Genomic DNA, 16,409 nt, shown 5'->3' on the forward strand with positions numbered 1-16,409 from the left:
TTCTTAATGCAATACATTAAGTGCTATGGTTATAGATACTGTATAGAAAGAAAATTGTGTTAAGATAAGAAATTTAAGCTTTATTTTTAGTGAACACTTATGATCAGAAACATGCATTTTCTAGGAATCAATATTCTTAAAAAGAAAGAATAAGAACTCATCTTAGGCAAACAATTTCTTACTGAAAATTTTCTGAAAGCATTTAGTTCATTCACAAGTTTTAGCAAATCTTTCAGTTTAACCAGCACAAGTCTGAACTTAGTAAATACTGTATTCAATTAAGAGATTTGTGCTTATATTAAATGAGAAAAGAGCCTTTCAAAACAAATTTTCAGATGGTTAAAAAAATGATAACTGAGAAACATTATAAGAAATAATGAAAGTCATGAATCATGCATAAAGTTAAATATATTGCTTAAGTTTCCCTAAAGGTTACTAAATCTGATCTGTACAGTCTTAACAAAACGCCTCCACAAAGGACAGAAACACAATGGTGAGAAAAAGATTTACAATTCTGACTGATTCTCCCAAAACTAAAGTTTTCCTTAGTTTAAAGGATGGGAAGTGGACCACGCTTCCAAGACGGCCAAATAGGAAGAGCTCCAGTCTACAGCTTCCAGCGAGATTGACGCAGAAGATGGGTGATTACTGCATTTCCAACTGAGGTACCTGATTCATCTCACTGGGACTGCTTGGACAGTGGGTACAGCCCATGGAGGGTGAGCCGAAACAGGGCAGGGCATCACCTCACCCGGGAATCACAAGGGGTGGGGGGATTTCTCTTTCCTAGCCAAGGGAAGTTGTGAGTGACTGTACCTGGAGGAGCACTCTTGCCCAAATACTGCACTTTTCCCACGGTCTTCACAACTGGCAGACCAGGAGATCCCCTTCCGTGCCTGGCTCAGCAGGTTCCACACCCACAGAGACCTCCTCCCTGGTAGCTCAGCAGTCTGAGATCAACCTGGGACATGGGAGCTTGGCAGGGGGAGGGGCGTCCGCCATTGCTGAGGCTTGAGTAGGCGGTTCTATACACACAGTGTAAACAAAGTGGCAGGGAAGCTCGAGCTAGATGGAGCCCACTGCAGCTCAGCAAGGCCTACTGCCTCTCTAGATTCCACCTCTGGGGGCAGGGCATATCTGAAAAAAAGGCAGCAGGCAGCTTCTCCAGACTTAAACGTCCCTGCATAACAGCTCTGAAGAGAGCAGTGGTTCTCCCAGCATGGTGTTCGAGCTCCAATAACAGAGAGACTGCCTCCTCAAGTGGGTCCCTGATCCCTGTGTAGCCTACCTCCCAGTAGGGGCCAACAGACACTGCATACAGGCGGTTGCCCCTCTGGGACGAAGCTTCCAGAGGAAGGATCAGGCAGCAATATTTGCTGTTCTTCAGCCTCTGCTGGTGATATCCAGGCAAACAGGGTCTGGAGTGGACTTCCAGCAAACTCCAACAGATCTGCAGCTGAGTGGCCTGTCTCTTAGAAAGAAAACTAACAAACAGAAAGGAGTGGCATCAAAATCAACAAAAAGGATATCCACACAAAACCCCATCCGTAGGTTACCAACATCAAAGGACAAAGGTAGATAAAACCATGAAGATGGGGAGAAGCCAGAGCAGAAAGGCTGAAAATTCCAAAAACCAGAACACGTCTTCTCCTCCAAAGGAACACAACTCCTCACCAGCAAGGGAACAAAACTGGATGCAGAATGAGTTTGACGACTTGACAGAAGTAGACTTCAGAAGGTCGGTAATAACAAACTTCTCCAAGCTAAAGGAGCAGGTTCTAACCCATCAAAAGGAAGCTAAAAACCTTGAAAAAAGGTTAGATGAATGGCTAACTAGAATAACCATGTAGAGAAGAGCTTAAATGTCCTGATGGAGTTGAAAAGCACAGTATGAGAACTTCCTGAAGCATACACAAGTTTCAATAGCTGATTCGATCAAGTGAAGAAAGGATATCAGTGACTGAAGATCAGATTAATGAAATAAAGAGAGAAGACAAGATTAGAGAAAAAAGAGTGAAAAGAAACAAACAAAGCCTCCAAGAAATATGGGACTAGGTGAAAAGACCAAATCTACATTTGATTGGTGTACCTGAAAGTGACTGGGAGAATGGCCCCAAGTTAGAAAACACTCTTCAGGATATTATCCAGGAGAACTTCCCCAACCTAGCAAGACAGGCCAACATTCAAATTCAAGAAATACAGAGAACACCACAAAGATACTCCTCAAGAAGAGCAACCCCAAGACACATAATTGGCGATTCACCAAGGTTGAAATGAAGGAAAAAATGTTAAGGGCAGCCAGAGAAAGGTCAGATTTCCCACAAAGGGAAGCCCATCAGACTAACAGCGGATCTCTCGGCAGAAACCCTACAAGCCAGAAGACAGTGGGGGCCAATATTCAACATTCTTAAAGAAAAGAATTTTCAACCCAGAATTTCATATCCAGCCAAACTAAGATTCATAAGTGAAGGAGAAATAAAATCCTTTAGCGAGAAGCAAATGCTGAGAGATTTTTGTCACCACCAGGCCTGCCTTACAAGAGCTCCTGCAGGAAGCACTAAACATGGATAGGAATAACCAGTCCTAACCACTGCAAACACATGCCAAATTGTAAAGACCATCAATGCTATGGAAAAACTGCATAAATTAATGGGAGAAATGACCAGCTAGCATCATAATGACAGGATCAAATTCAGATATAACAATATTAACCTTAAATGTAAATGGGCTAAATGCTCCAATTAAAAGACACATACTGACAAGTCGGATAAACAGTGAAGACCCATCAGCGTGCTGTATTCAGGAGACCCATCACACATGCAAAGACATACGAGGCTCAAAATAAAGGGATGGAGGAAGATCTACTAAGCAAATGGAAAGCAAAAAAAAGCAGGGTTTGCAATCCTAGTCTCTGATAAAGCAGACTTGAAACCAACAAAGATCAAAAAAGACAAAGAAGGCCATTACATATTAGTAAAGGGATCAATTCAACAAGAAGAGCTAACTGTCCTAAATATATACACACCCAATACAGGAGCACCCAGATTCATAAAGCAAGTTCTTAGAGATCTACAAAGAGACTTAGACTCCTGCACAATAATAATGGGAGACTTTAACACACCACTGTCATATTAGACAGATCAATGAGACAGAAAATTAACAAGGATATCTAGGACTTCAACTCAACTCTGAACCAAGTGGACCTAATAGAAATCTACAGAACTCTCCACCCCAAATAAACAGAATATACATTCTTCTCAGCACCATATCACACTAATTCTAAAATCAACCACATAATTGGAAGTAAAACACTCCTCAGCAAATGTATAAGAATAGAAATCACAACAAACTGCCTCTCAGACCACAGTGCAATAAATTAGAAGTCAGGCTTAAGAGACTCACTCAAAACCACACAACTACATGGAAACTGAACAACCTGCTCCTGAATGACTACTAAGTAAATAACAAAATGAAGGGAGAAATAAAGATGTTCTTCGAAACCAGTGAGAACAAAGACACAACGTACCAGAATCTCTGGGACACATTTAAAGCAGTGTGTAAAGGGAAATTTATATCACTAAATGCCCACAAGAGAAAGCAGGGAAGATCTAAAATTGACACCCTAACATCACAATTAAAAGAATTAGACAGTCAAGAGCAAACAAATTCAAAAGTAGCAGAAGACAAGAAATAACTAAAATCACAGCAGAACTAAAGGAAATAGAGACACAAAAAACCCTTCAAAAAATCAATGAATCCAGGAGCTGGTTTTTTAAAAGATCAACAAAAGAGATAGCCCAATAGCAAGACTAATAAAGAATAAAAGAGAGAAGAATCAAATAGATGCAATAAAAAATGATAAAGTGGATATCTCCATCGATCCCACAGAAATTCAAACTACCATAGAGAATACTATAAACACCTCTATGCAAATAAACTAGAAAATCTAGAAGAAATGGATAAATTCCTGGACACATACACCCTTCTAAGACTAAACCAGGAAGAAGGTAAATCTCTGAATAGACCAATAACAGGTTCTGAAATTGAGGCAATAATTAATAGCCTAGCAACCAAAAAAGTCCAGGACCAGATGGATTCATAGCCGAATTCTACCAGAGGTACAAAGAGGAGCTGGGACCATTCCTTCTGATATATTCTGATCAATAGAAAAAGAGGGAATTCTCTTTAACTCATTTTATGAGGCCAGCATCATCCTGATACCAAATTCTGGCAGAGACACAAGAAAAAAAGAGAATTTTAGGCTAACATCCCTGATGAACATCAATGCGAGAATCCACAATAAAATACTGGCAAACCGAATCCAGCAACACATCAAAAAGCTTATCCACCACAATCAAGTCGGCTTCATCCCTGGGATGCAAGTCTGGTTCAACATACACAAAATCAATAAACATAATCCATCACAAAAACAGAACCAATGACCAAAACCACATGATTATCTGAATAGATGCAGAAAAGGCCTTCAGAAAATTCAACAGCATTTCATGCTAAAAACTCTCAATAAAGTGGGTATCAGTGGAATGTATCTCAACATAATAAGAGCTATTAATGACAAATCTACAGCCAATATCATACTGAATGGGCAAAAACTGGAAGCATTCCCTTTGAAAACTGGCACAAGACAAGGATGCCCTTTCTCACCACTCCTATTCCACATAGTATTGGAAGTTCTGGCCAGGGCAATCAGGCAAGAGAAAGAAATAAAGGGTATTCAAATAGGAAGAGAGGAAGTCAAATTGTCTCTGTTTGCAGATGACATGATTGTATATTTAGAAAACCCCATTGTCTCAGCTCAAAATCTTCTTAAGCTGATAAGCAACTTCAGCAAATTCTCTGGACACAAAATCAATGTGCAAAATCACAAGCATGCCTATACACCAATAAGAGATAAACAGAGAGCCAAATCATGAGTGAACTCCCATTCACTATTACTACTAAGAGAATAAAATGCCTAGGAATCCAACTTACAAGGGATGTGAAGGACCTCTTCAAGGAGAACTACAAACCACTGCTCAAAGAAATAAGACAGGACACAAACAAATGGAAAAATATTCCATGCTCATGGATAAGAAGAATCAATATCATGAAAAAAGCCATACTGCCCAAAATAATTTATAGATTCAAGGCTATCCCCATCAAGCTACCACTGACTTTCTTCACAGAATTGGAAAAATTATTTTAAAGTTCATATGGAACCAAAAAAGGGCCAACATAGCCAAGATTAAACAAAGCATCACGGTACCTGACTTCAAGCTGTACTACAAGGCTACAGTAACCAAAACAGCACGGTACTGGTACCAAAACAGATATATAGACCAACAGAACAGAACGGAGGCCTCAGAAATAACACCACACATGTACGACCATCTGATCTTTAACAAACCTGAGACATACAAGCAATGGGGAAAAGATTCCCTATTTAATAAATGGTGTTTGGAAAACTGGTTAGCCATATGCAGAAAACTGAAACTAGACCCCTTCATTACACCTTATACAAAAATAAACTCAAGATGGATCAAAGACTTAAATGTTAGACCTAAAACCATAAAAACCCTAGAAGAAAACCTGGGCAATACCATTCAGGACATAGGCATGGGCAAAGACTTCATGTCTAAAACACCAAAAGCAATGGCAACAAAAGCCAAAATTGACAAGCGGGACCTAATTAAACTAAAGAGCTTCTGCACAGCAAAAGAAACTATCATCAGAGTGAATAGGCAACCTGCAGAACGGGAGAAAATTTTTGCAATCTATCCATCCGACAAAGGGCTAACATCCGGAATCTAGAAATAACTTAAAGAAATTTACAAGAAAAAAGCAAACAACCCCATCAAAAAATGGGCAAAGGATATGAACAGACAATTCTCAAAAGAAGACATTTATGCAGCCAACAGACATATGAAAAAATGCTTATCATCACTGGTCATTAGAGAAATGCAAATCAAAACCACAGCTAGATACCATCACATGCCAGTTAGAATGGCGATCATTAAAAAGTCAGGAAACAACAGATGCTGGAGAGGATGTGGACAAATAGGATCCCTTTTACACTGTTGGTGGGAGTGTAAATTAGTTCATCAACCATTGTGGAAGACAGTGTGGTGATTCCTCAAGGATCTAGAACTGGAAATACCATTTGACCCAGCAATCCCATTACTGGGCATATACCCAAAAGATTATAAATCATTCTACGATAAAGACACATGTACATGTATGTTTATTGCAGCACTATTCACAATAGCAAAGACTTGGAACCAACTCAAATGTCCATCAGTGATAGACTGGATTAAGAAAATGTGGCACATATACACCATGGAATACTGTGCAGCCATAAAAAAGGATGAGCTCATGTGCTTTGCAGGGACATGGATGAAGCTGGAAACCATTATTCTCAGCAAAGTATCACAAGATTAGAAAACCAAACACCGCATGTTCTCACTCATAAGTGGGAGTTGAACAACGAGAACACATGGACACAGGGAGGGGAACATCACACACCGGGGCCTGTGTGGGGTGGAGGGCTAGGGGAGCAATAACATTAGGAAAAATACCTAATGTAGGTGATGGGTTGATAGGTGCAGCAAACCACCACGGCACGTGTATACCTATGTAACAAAACTACACGTTCTGCACATGTAACCCAGAACCTAAAATATACATAAAAAAAGAAAGAAAGAAAGAAAAAAGGATGGGAAGTAATACTGACCCTTTAAAACCTTATGGCGCTAGTTATAATTTTTTTTTTCTGAACAGAAAAAAAGGTTCCAGATTCTTAGCTTACTGAATTACCTTAAACCTAGACCAGAAGACTTTTCTAAAATCTGATAGTCAAACTGAGTATAGAAGCAGGCAAGCTATTCACAGATATTTCTCAGAAAACTAGTTGGTCAAAGTGATATTTTTTTCCTAATTTAACCAGAAATTGTCTAGTGCAAAAAGATGTCTATTACTAATTCCTATAACTAGTGACACTGTATGAAACTGTGTGATTGCATAATACTATATGTTACATAAACTGACAATAAAGAGATTGCTGTCAGGTATAATCTGATGATTAATTCTTTCCTATAGTAAAATAGAAACATAGCCTTCACTTATACACTGTTAAAGGTTGAATTGTCTTCCCTCCAAAAAAATTCTGTTGAAGTTCTAACCCTCAGTACCTCAAAATGTGATCTTATTTGGAAATAGGGTCATTCCAGAGGTTAGTAATTGTTACAATGATGTAATACTGGAGTGGGGTAGGCCCCTACTCCAATAATATTGATGTCATACAAAGACAGCCATGTGAACACATGGAAACACAGGGACACCACCATTTGAAGAGGAAACACAGATTGGCGTTGTGAACACGTGGAAACACAGGGACACCACCATTTGACGAGGAAACAGATTGGCATTATGAAGATTCAAGCCAAGAAATGGCAATAATTGTAAACAAATCACCAAAAGCTAGGAAGAGGCAAGAAAGGATTCCCCTACAGGTTTCGCAGAGAGAGCATGGCCCTAAAACACCTTGATTTCAGATTATTAGCCTCTAAATCTGTAAGACAATAAATTTCTATTATTTTAGGATGTGCAGTTCATAGTGTTTTGTTACACAGCCTTAGAAAACTAATACAGGCCAGCCACAGTGACTCACACCCATAAACTCAGCACTTCAGGAGGCCAAGATGGGAGGATTGCTTGAGCCCAGGAGTTCAAGACAAGCCTGGGCAAAAAGGCAATTCCCCATCTCTACAAAAAACTTAAAAATTAGTTGGGTGTGGTAGCGCATGCCTGTGGTCTTGGCTACTCAGGCGGCTGAGGTAGGAAGATTGCATAAGCCAGGGAGGTCAAGGCTAAAGTAAACTATGATCACACCACTGCACTCCAGCTTAGATAACAGAGTGAGACTCTGTCTCAGAAAAGAAAGAAAGAAAAAAAAACTAATACAAATACTAATTATCTATATAAAGTGGCCATTTCCTGTTCTATTAAACTGCATTGCATTTTTCTATGTAAAATATGCTATTCATAAGTAAAAACTGTTAAGTATTTAAGATATTTTTCATTCAAAAATATCATCCAAAGCAGTGACATCTGGCAAAATATCATAAGCATTAACTGTGGTACTTTGTTTTTATTTATATTGATTATTCATGTTTAAGTCTCTGAAAATCCTAAAACATTTACTGATTCCAACAACACTGTTACACAAATGCAAAGAAAAAAAGGTTAGGCTAGCAACATATTCAAAAATAAAGTGAAGAACCCTCCATATATATTGAAAAATCATTTTATTTTAATATGAACAGTGTGACGTAGTATCAGTTGTTAGGGCCCAAATAGGAAGAAGAGAGCATCGTTGGTGTGGGGGTGGCAAAGCCAGAGCAGGGAGAGGACGGAGGGGTGGTATAGCACAGGAGGACAAGGAAGGCATTTAAACTGAAGGTCTACCTAGCAAGGGTATATGAGCCTGAATATGAACAACAGGAGGTTATTCATGCAAGGGAAGAGGGAAACCCTGACACAGGTTTTGGATCCCAAGTAGGCTGAAGAAAGCCTCCTCTGTGTAGAAGGGCAGCTTGAGCCTGAGAGAGGTGAGAAGGATTTCTGCATAGGAAGACAGTTCAGCAGGGAGTACTACAGCATAGGCAGAGTGAAGATGGTATCTGCATGGGGGAGGGAGTAGCAGTAGTAGGAGATTGGTATTCCTCCTGAATATATCAAATATATTAATATATTAAGAATAATGAGGACTTCTCATTGGATAATAGGATTTTTCATCAGGTTTTTCATTGACAGAGAAGAGAGTTACTAATATGGAAAGAGAGAAAACTAGTATGAACCCTGTGACTGTAAATTGAAATTGGAAGTATTGGTATGAACATATGATTTTCTATTGTATAGATAAATACAGAAATAAATATAGAGGTCAATATCTATATATTTATGCATATATATATATATATATACACTTATTCCCTAGCCATGAGAGGGTTTTAGAATGGTGATACCCCAATAGCAATAAGTACACCTGGTGCTCAAATCTTGATTTCTAATACCATTCCTTACTAAAATGAACCAGGACTCCTGGGAGAGATAGTTGATTCAAAGGCTACCAAGGAAAGTACAAGATAAGCCTGGCTCATTTTCTTGAGGCAGAAAATGATAAAGTTCTCAAAGAATTGTGGATGCATTTCCAAAGAGCATAGAAGCAAATTAGAAGAGGCTTGCACAGGTCAAATCTGAGACAAAGTGAGAATCAAAATAAATATTGACAGTAATAGACTATAACCAATTGAATATAAAATCATCAGTCCATATGGATTAAATACATACATACATAAATTGAAAGTTGGATAAATTGAAAGAAGAGCAAAATATTTACATGGTTTCAAGCTACCTCCCCACAAAACACTTATTAATTAAATGGGGGAAATCATAATTGTGCAGCAATTTTACACCATCTCAACCAAGTATACAAACTTATCATCATAATGAGACAAATCAAAATTGTGTGCCATATAAGAAGATGCAATGAGAAGAACGCATCATCACTTCTGTGGTATTTCTGCCAATGTTATGTAACCTGAATCTAACAATAAAAAAAATCAGGCCGGGTGTGGTGGTTCACGCCTGTAACCCCAGCACTTTGGGAGGCTGAGGCAGGCAGATCATTTGAGGTCAGGAGTTTGAGGCCATCCTGACCAACATGGTGAAACCCCATTTCTACTAAAAATACAAAAATTAGCTGGGCATGGTGGCGGGTGCCTGTAATCCCAGCTACTTGGGAGGCTCAAGTAGGAGAATCACTTGAACCTGGGAGGTGGAGGTTGCAGTGAGCCGAGATTACACCACTGCATTCCAGCCTGGGTGACAGAGTGAAACTCTGTCTCAAAAAAAACAAAAACAAAGACAAACAAACAAACAAAGAAAAATAGTTACTAATTTCTGGGGAAAAGCCTACAAAAAGTCACGCAGGCTCAGCTCTGTATAACGTAATAATTTTCATAATAATTTTGATCTAACTAAAACTGTTATAATCATACTGGGTGATGAAAAGCAGGGATGTAAGTATCCATGTTTATGGGAGATAAGGAAGAAAAGAGAGTTAAGTATTCATTTTTCTGATCGGGGATTAACATGCATATAATCAAGAAAGTGAAAAGACAACCCACAGAATGGGAGAAAATATCTGCAAATCATATATCCAATAAGGGATTGGTATCCAAAATATATAAAGAACTCTCACAACTCAGTAATAAAAATACAAACAACCCAATTTAAAATGGGCAAATAATATTAATAAATATTTCTCCAAGGAAGAAACAAATGGCCAATAAGCATATAAAAAGATGCTCGACATTGTCAGTCATCATGGAAATGTATACCAAAACCATGAGACACCCGACAGGCTCACCAGAATCAAAAATTAAGATAATAACAAGTCTTGACAAGGATGTGGAGAAATCAGAACCCTCAAACACTGCTGGTGGATACCTAAAATGATAAAGTCACTTCGCAAAACAATCCAGCAGTTCCTCAAATTATTAAACATAGAGTTATCACATGACCCAGCAATTGCATTCCTAGGTATATATCAAGACAAATGAAAAATGTATGTCCCTAGAAAAACCTGCACACAAATATTCATACCATTATTCATAATAGTCAAAAGTGAAAACAACCTAAATAGCCATCAACTGATAAACTGATAAACCAAATGTGTTATATCCATACAATGGAATATTATTTGTCAATAAAAAGAATAAAGTATTGATAAATGCTACAACATGAAACTTGAAAACGTTATGCTAAGTTAAAAATCCAGTCACAAAAGACTACCCGTACATACTAAAATGTTCCATTTATATAAAATGTCCAGGATAGGTAAATCTGTAGAGACAGACAATAGATTACTGGTTGTCTAAGGCTGGGGAAAGGGGGTTAGAAGGAATGGGAAGTTATTGCTAGTGGTTGCAGGATTGCTTCTGGGAATGATTAAAATGTTCTAAAATTGACTGTGGTGATGGTTGTACAACTCTGTGAATGCATTAAAGACAATTAAATTGTAGGCTTTGAATGTGTGAATTGTAATCTATGTAATTACATCTCAATAAAGCTGTCTTGTTTTTAAAAATGAATTGTGAAATATATGTAGAAGTTAAATGTGTTACAATAATAGCATAATGGTAGGGAAGAGGGAAATGATGGTATACTAGTGCAAGGCTCTTATATCATATATAAAGTATTATAATATTATTTGAAGTGGTCTGAGGCTGTGTCCGATGGTTCACACCTATAATCTCAACATTTTGGAAGGCCTAGGCAGGTGGATCGCTTGAGGTTAGGAGTTTGAGACCAGCCTGGCCAACATGGCAAAACCCCATCTGTACTAAAAATACCAAAGTTAGCATGGCATGGTGGCATGCCTGTAGTCCCAGCTACTAGGGAGGCTGAGGCACAAGAATCACTTGAAGCTGGGAGACAGAGGTGGCAGTGAGCCGAGATGGCGCCACTGCACTCCAGCCTGGGTGACAGAGCAAGACTCTGTCCCAAAAAATAAAATAAAAAATAAACAAAAATGGACTGAATTCAGCTAAAGATGTATTCTATAAACCCTAAGTCAATAATTAAGCTAATGAAGGCAATGAGTTATATCTAATAAGCCAACAAAAGAAATGAGATGGAATCATAAAAAAATACAAAAGAAGGCAGAAAAAAAGAAAAAAGGGAGCAAACAGATGAGAAAAATGAAAAAAAAAAGATGGCAGATTTAAATAAAAACATATCAATAATCTTATTAAGTGTAAATGTAATAAATACCTCAATTAAAAGGTATTCTCTGATTGTATGCAAAAGTTAAGACTTAACTATATGTCACCTACAAAAAACCTTCTTTAAATATAAAGACAAAAATAAGTTAAAAGCAAAAGGATAGTAAAGATATGCCATGGCAACACTAACCAAAAGAAAGCTGGAGTGGCTATATTAATATTAGATGCAGTAGATTTCATAGCAAAAAATACTACTAGGGATAAAAAGCATCATTTCATAATGACAACAGGCTCAATTTATAGAGGATATAGCAATCTTAAATGTTTATGAATCTAATAACAAAGATTCCAAATACATTAGATAAAAACTGATAAAACTGCAAGGAAAAATAGACAAATCCACAATTACATTTGGAGATTTTGACACTCTTTTATTAATAACTGATAGAACAAATAGAAAAACAAAACAAAAAAACGTAAAACACCATAAGGATATAGGAGATTTGAAGAACACTACCACACAACTTGAACAAAGTGACATTTATGGAACGCTCCAACCAACAACAGCAAAATACACATTGTTTTCAAGTTCACATGGAACATTTACCAAGATTAACTCTATTTTGGGCCATAAAAAAAAGTCAACAAAGCTAAAAGGATCTATATTATATAATACATGGTCTCTGATCATTGGGAATTAAATTAGAAACCAATAACAAAAAGATATTTGGAAAGTCCCCAAATACTGGAAATAAAATAACATACCTCTAAAAACCCATACATCAAAGAATGTTTAAAAAGAAATTAGAAAGTGTTTTGACGTTTCTGAAAGAAAAAGAAATCACAACATATCTAAAATTGTGGAATACAGCTAAAGCATTACTCAGAGAGAAATTTATAGTACTAAAATGCTTATATTAGAAGGAAAAAAGTTCTCAAATCAATGACCTCAGCTTCCTCCTTTACAACCTCAAAAAAGAAGAGTAGGCACAGAGTAAGCAGAAGAATGATAAAACCAGAAATCAGTGAAATAGAGAACAGGAGCAAAAAAGAGAAACCAATGAAATAGAAAGTTGGTTCCTTGAGAACACCAATAAAATTGATAACATCTAGCCAGGCTGATTAAGAAAAACAGAGAACATATTAAAGTTATCAGTATCAGGAATGAGAGAGTGTATCACTGCCAATTTTACAGATATAAGGAGGATATTATGAGATAGTTTATGCTGATACATTGAAAAGTTGGGTGAAATGAAAAATTATTTAAAAGACACAAGGTACCAAAGCTTGTTCAAGAAGAAACAGATAACCTGAAGAGCACTATGCCTATTTAATAAGTGGAATTTATAGTTAAAAACCTTCCTACCAAAAAAATTCCAGGCTTTAATGGCTTCATTTGTAAATTCTACCAAATATGTAAGGAAGAAATAATACCAGTTCTATGTAAACTCTACCAGAAAATTAAAGAGGAAGGGATACTTCCAAACTTATTTTATGAGGGCTGCTAATTTAATTCCAAACATCAGTTGTTTTAGGTTACTTCCCATTTGTATATACTGAAGTATAAGCAGCTTCAATTATTTAAGGAAACTCAGTTCTGTGCCTGCCCAACAGCTAAAGCTTTTCAATCTAGTGATGATTTTATTATAAATGAACCTTAAGAGTATTTTCTTTATAATACAAAAAGGCTTCCCAAATATAGATTAGCTTTCAATGGATTTACAAATGTCATCAAATTGTAAATTAAATTTTATTGATGTGCAAGACTTTTCTTTTTATGCATATGGGCAAAAATATACCTGTATTTCATTATAGTAAATATTCTTCAGTTCATCTTAAACGGAAGAATGAAAGCTATTATTACTTTCTTTGCAGAATATACCCATAAGCACTATTTAAATTGGAAAAATATCCAGAAAAGGTGTTGTTTCATTCTTAAAGGTTAAGAATATTTAAAGACTTGGCCAAGCATGGTGGTTCACACCTGCAATCCCAGTACTTTGGGAGGCCGAGGTGGGCAGATCACTTGAGGTCAGGAGTTCGAGATCAGCCTGGCCAACATGGTGAAACCCCATCTCTACTAAAAATACAAAAATTAGCCAGGCATGGTAGTGCGTGCCTGTAATCCCAGCTACTTGGGAGGCTGAGGCAAGAGAATCGCTTGAACCTGAGAGACAGAGGTTGCAGTGAGCCAAAATCGCGCCACTGCACTCCAGCCTTGGTGACAGAGTGAGACTCCATCTCAAAAATAATAATAATAATATTTGAAGACTAATCAAACTTCACATAATGATCTCTTTTAAGAAGAATCTTTAGCTCTAATATGTTTTAGTTAGTTAGTTATTAGGCAAATATTATTATAGTCTAAGTCTTTTGAAAATTATATATAACTCCTTAATATTTGATCAGTGAAAATAGGCCAATTCCTCAACTATCTAAAAAGCAATTTTTTTTGTGACAAGGCCTCACTATGTTACCCAGGCTAGAGTGCAGTGATGCGAACACAGCTCACTGCAGCCTTGACCTCCCAAGGCTTAAGTTATCCTCCCACCTCAGCCTCCCCAGGAGCTGGGACTACAAGCGTGCAACACCATGCCCAGCTAATTTTTTGATCTTTTGTAGAGATGGGGTCTCACTTTCTTGCCCAGGCTTGTCTTGAACTTCCTTGACCTCCCAAAGTGTTGGGATTATAGGCATGAGCCACCATGCCGGGCTGAAATTTTAAATTTCACTATAACATACAGGATAATACATTAGGAAAAAAGTTTCCTCTACAGTGGCATAAAATACTCCAGATATCAATAATGAAGGACTTTCCCAAAACATTTTGATATTTTCCAATTGTTACATTACATTAAGACAAGTTCCATCAAATAATGTATAATAATATAATACAAAATGTATACAAAAACATACCGTGTCTTGCTTTGGAATTTGGACTAAAACAGAAAGAAGCTGCTCTGTATCAAGAAATCTTGATATAACTGAAACAAACAAACAAATGTGAGTATTTAAACTTTATGGTACAGTTGAAAATATTGACTATGTAAAATATTATCCTCAAAGAATAAAATAGAACAGTTCTACCCACAAATATTACTTTTTGTCTTCTTTAACTATCTTACATGTAAAATGAATATAACTAAATTCTAATGCTCTTTTGTTAATTTTGATTACTCAATCTCACCTCAAAATTTAATGCTGCTAACCATCCCTTCTGCTATGATTTGCCTGTCCCCACCAAAACTCATGTTGAAACCTTAATTCCTAGTGTGGCGATGTTGGGAGATAAAACATTTAATAGGTGGAGTCTAGTGGAAAACATTTGGGTCACAGAGGCTCCACTCTCATGGGCAGCTTAGTGCCATTCCTACCGTGATGAGTGAGTTAACCCCTTAATAAAACTGGATTAGTTTACACAGAAAGGGACTAGTTTCCACACAAGAACAGGTTGTTAGAAAGTGAGGATGCCCCTCATTTTGCTCTTAGCATATGTCTATTTCCTCCTTGACCATCCTCCATGTTATGATGCATCATGAAAGCCCTGACCAGAGGCTGAGTAGATGCCAATGCCATACTCTTGGACTTTCCAGTCACTGGAATTGTGACCCAAATAAACTCGTTTCTTTGTAAATTACCCAGCCTCAGGTATTCTATTATAGCAACAAGACTTACCCTCATTCTTGAAACTCTACTTCTCTGGTTTTGATATTGTCTATCATAATTTTCTTCTCATCTTTTTGATCTCTACTTTTCTTCATGATACTTAAAAGATCCTTAGTTTAAAAGTATAGTTCAACCACTAACCACATAACTTCCCAAGAGTTACCTAACTTCTCTAAACAATAGCTGCTCTCATCTTTTAAATGCTGATAACATCTACCTCCCAGGTGTGTTGTGAGAATTAAGTGAGGTAATACTTGTGCTACGGTTTGAATATGATCCCCAACGTTCATGTGTTGGAAATTTGATCCCCAATGCAACTGTCTTGAGAGGTAGGATCTTTAAGAGATGGTTAGGTCATGAGGGCTCTGCCTCTGTGAGTGAATTAGTGCTATTATCATGAGAGTGGGTTCTTGATAAAAGGATGAGTTCAGCTCCCTTCCTCTCATATGCATGCATGCTCTCTTGCCCTTCCACCATGTTATGATGCAGCAGGAAGGCCCTCACCAGATGTGAGCCACTTGACTTTGATCTTCCCCACCTCCAGAACTGTAAGAAATAAATCTCTGTCCTTTATAAATTACTCAGTCTCAGATATTCTGTTATAGCAGCACAAAACAAACTAAGATAGAAAATTGGTACCAAGACTGGGGTTGTTGCTATAACAAATACCTGAAAATGTGGAAGCAGGTTAGGAATTGGGTAATGGGAATGGGTAGAGGTTGGAAGAATTTGGAGGAGCAGGTTAGAAAAAGCCCAGATTGCCATGAACAGAAGAACATTAAGGGCAATTCTAGTGAAGGCTCAGAAAAAGGAAAGAAATGTAAGGAAAGTCTGGAATGTTGTAAAGACTACTTAAGTGGTCATGATCAGAACATTGGTAGAAATATGGAAAGTAAAGGCCATTCTGATGAGGACTCAGGTGGAACTGAAAAACAAAATCTTGGAAACTGGAGTAAAGGC

General features: G+C 37.4%; 1 protein-coding gene across 4 annotated transcripts in view; it reads right to left on the reverse strand.

Moving 5' to 3' along the window:
* MSH4 (mutS homolog 4) overlaps positions 1-16,409 on the reverse strand; it is a 121,590-nt gene that overhangs the window by 52,470 nt on the left and 52,711 nt on the right. For all 4 annotated transcript variants that reach the window (XM_055117145.2, XM_003830571.5, XM_055117143.2 and 1 more), the window contains exon 8: positions 14,700-14,767. In XM_055117145.2, coding sequence (XP_054973120.1) covers positions 14,700-14,767 — 68 coding nt within the window. The remainder of the gene's footprint in view (positions 1-14,699; positions 14,768-16,409) is intronic.

This window comes from Pan paniscus, chromosome 1 (assembly GCF_029289425.2).
Source record: "Pan paniscus chromosome 1, NHGRI_mPanPan1-v2.0_pri, whole genome shotgun sequence".
NCBI lineage: Eukaryota > Metazoa > Chordata > Mammalia > Primates > Hominidae > Pan > Pan paniscus.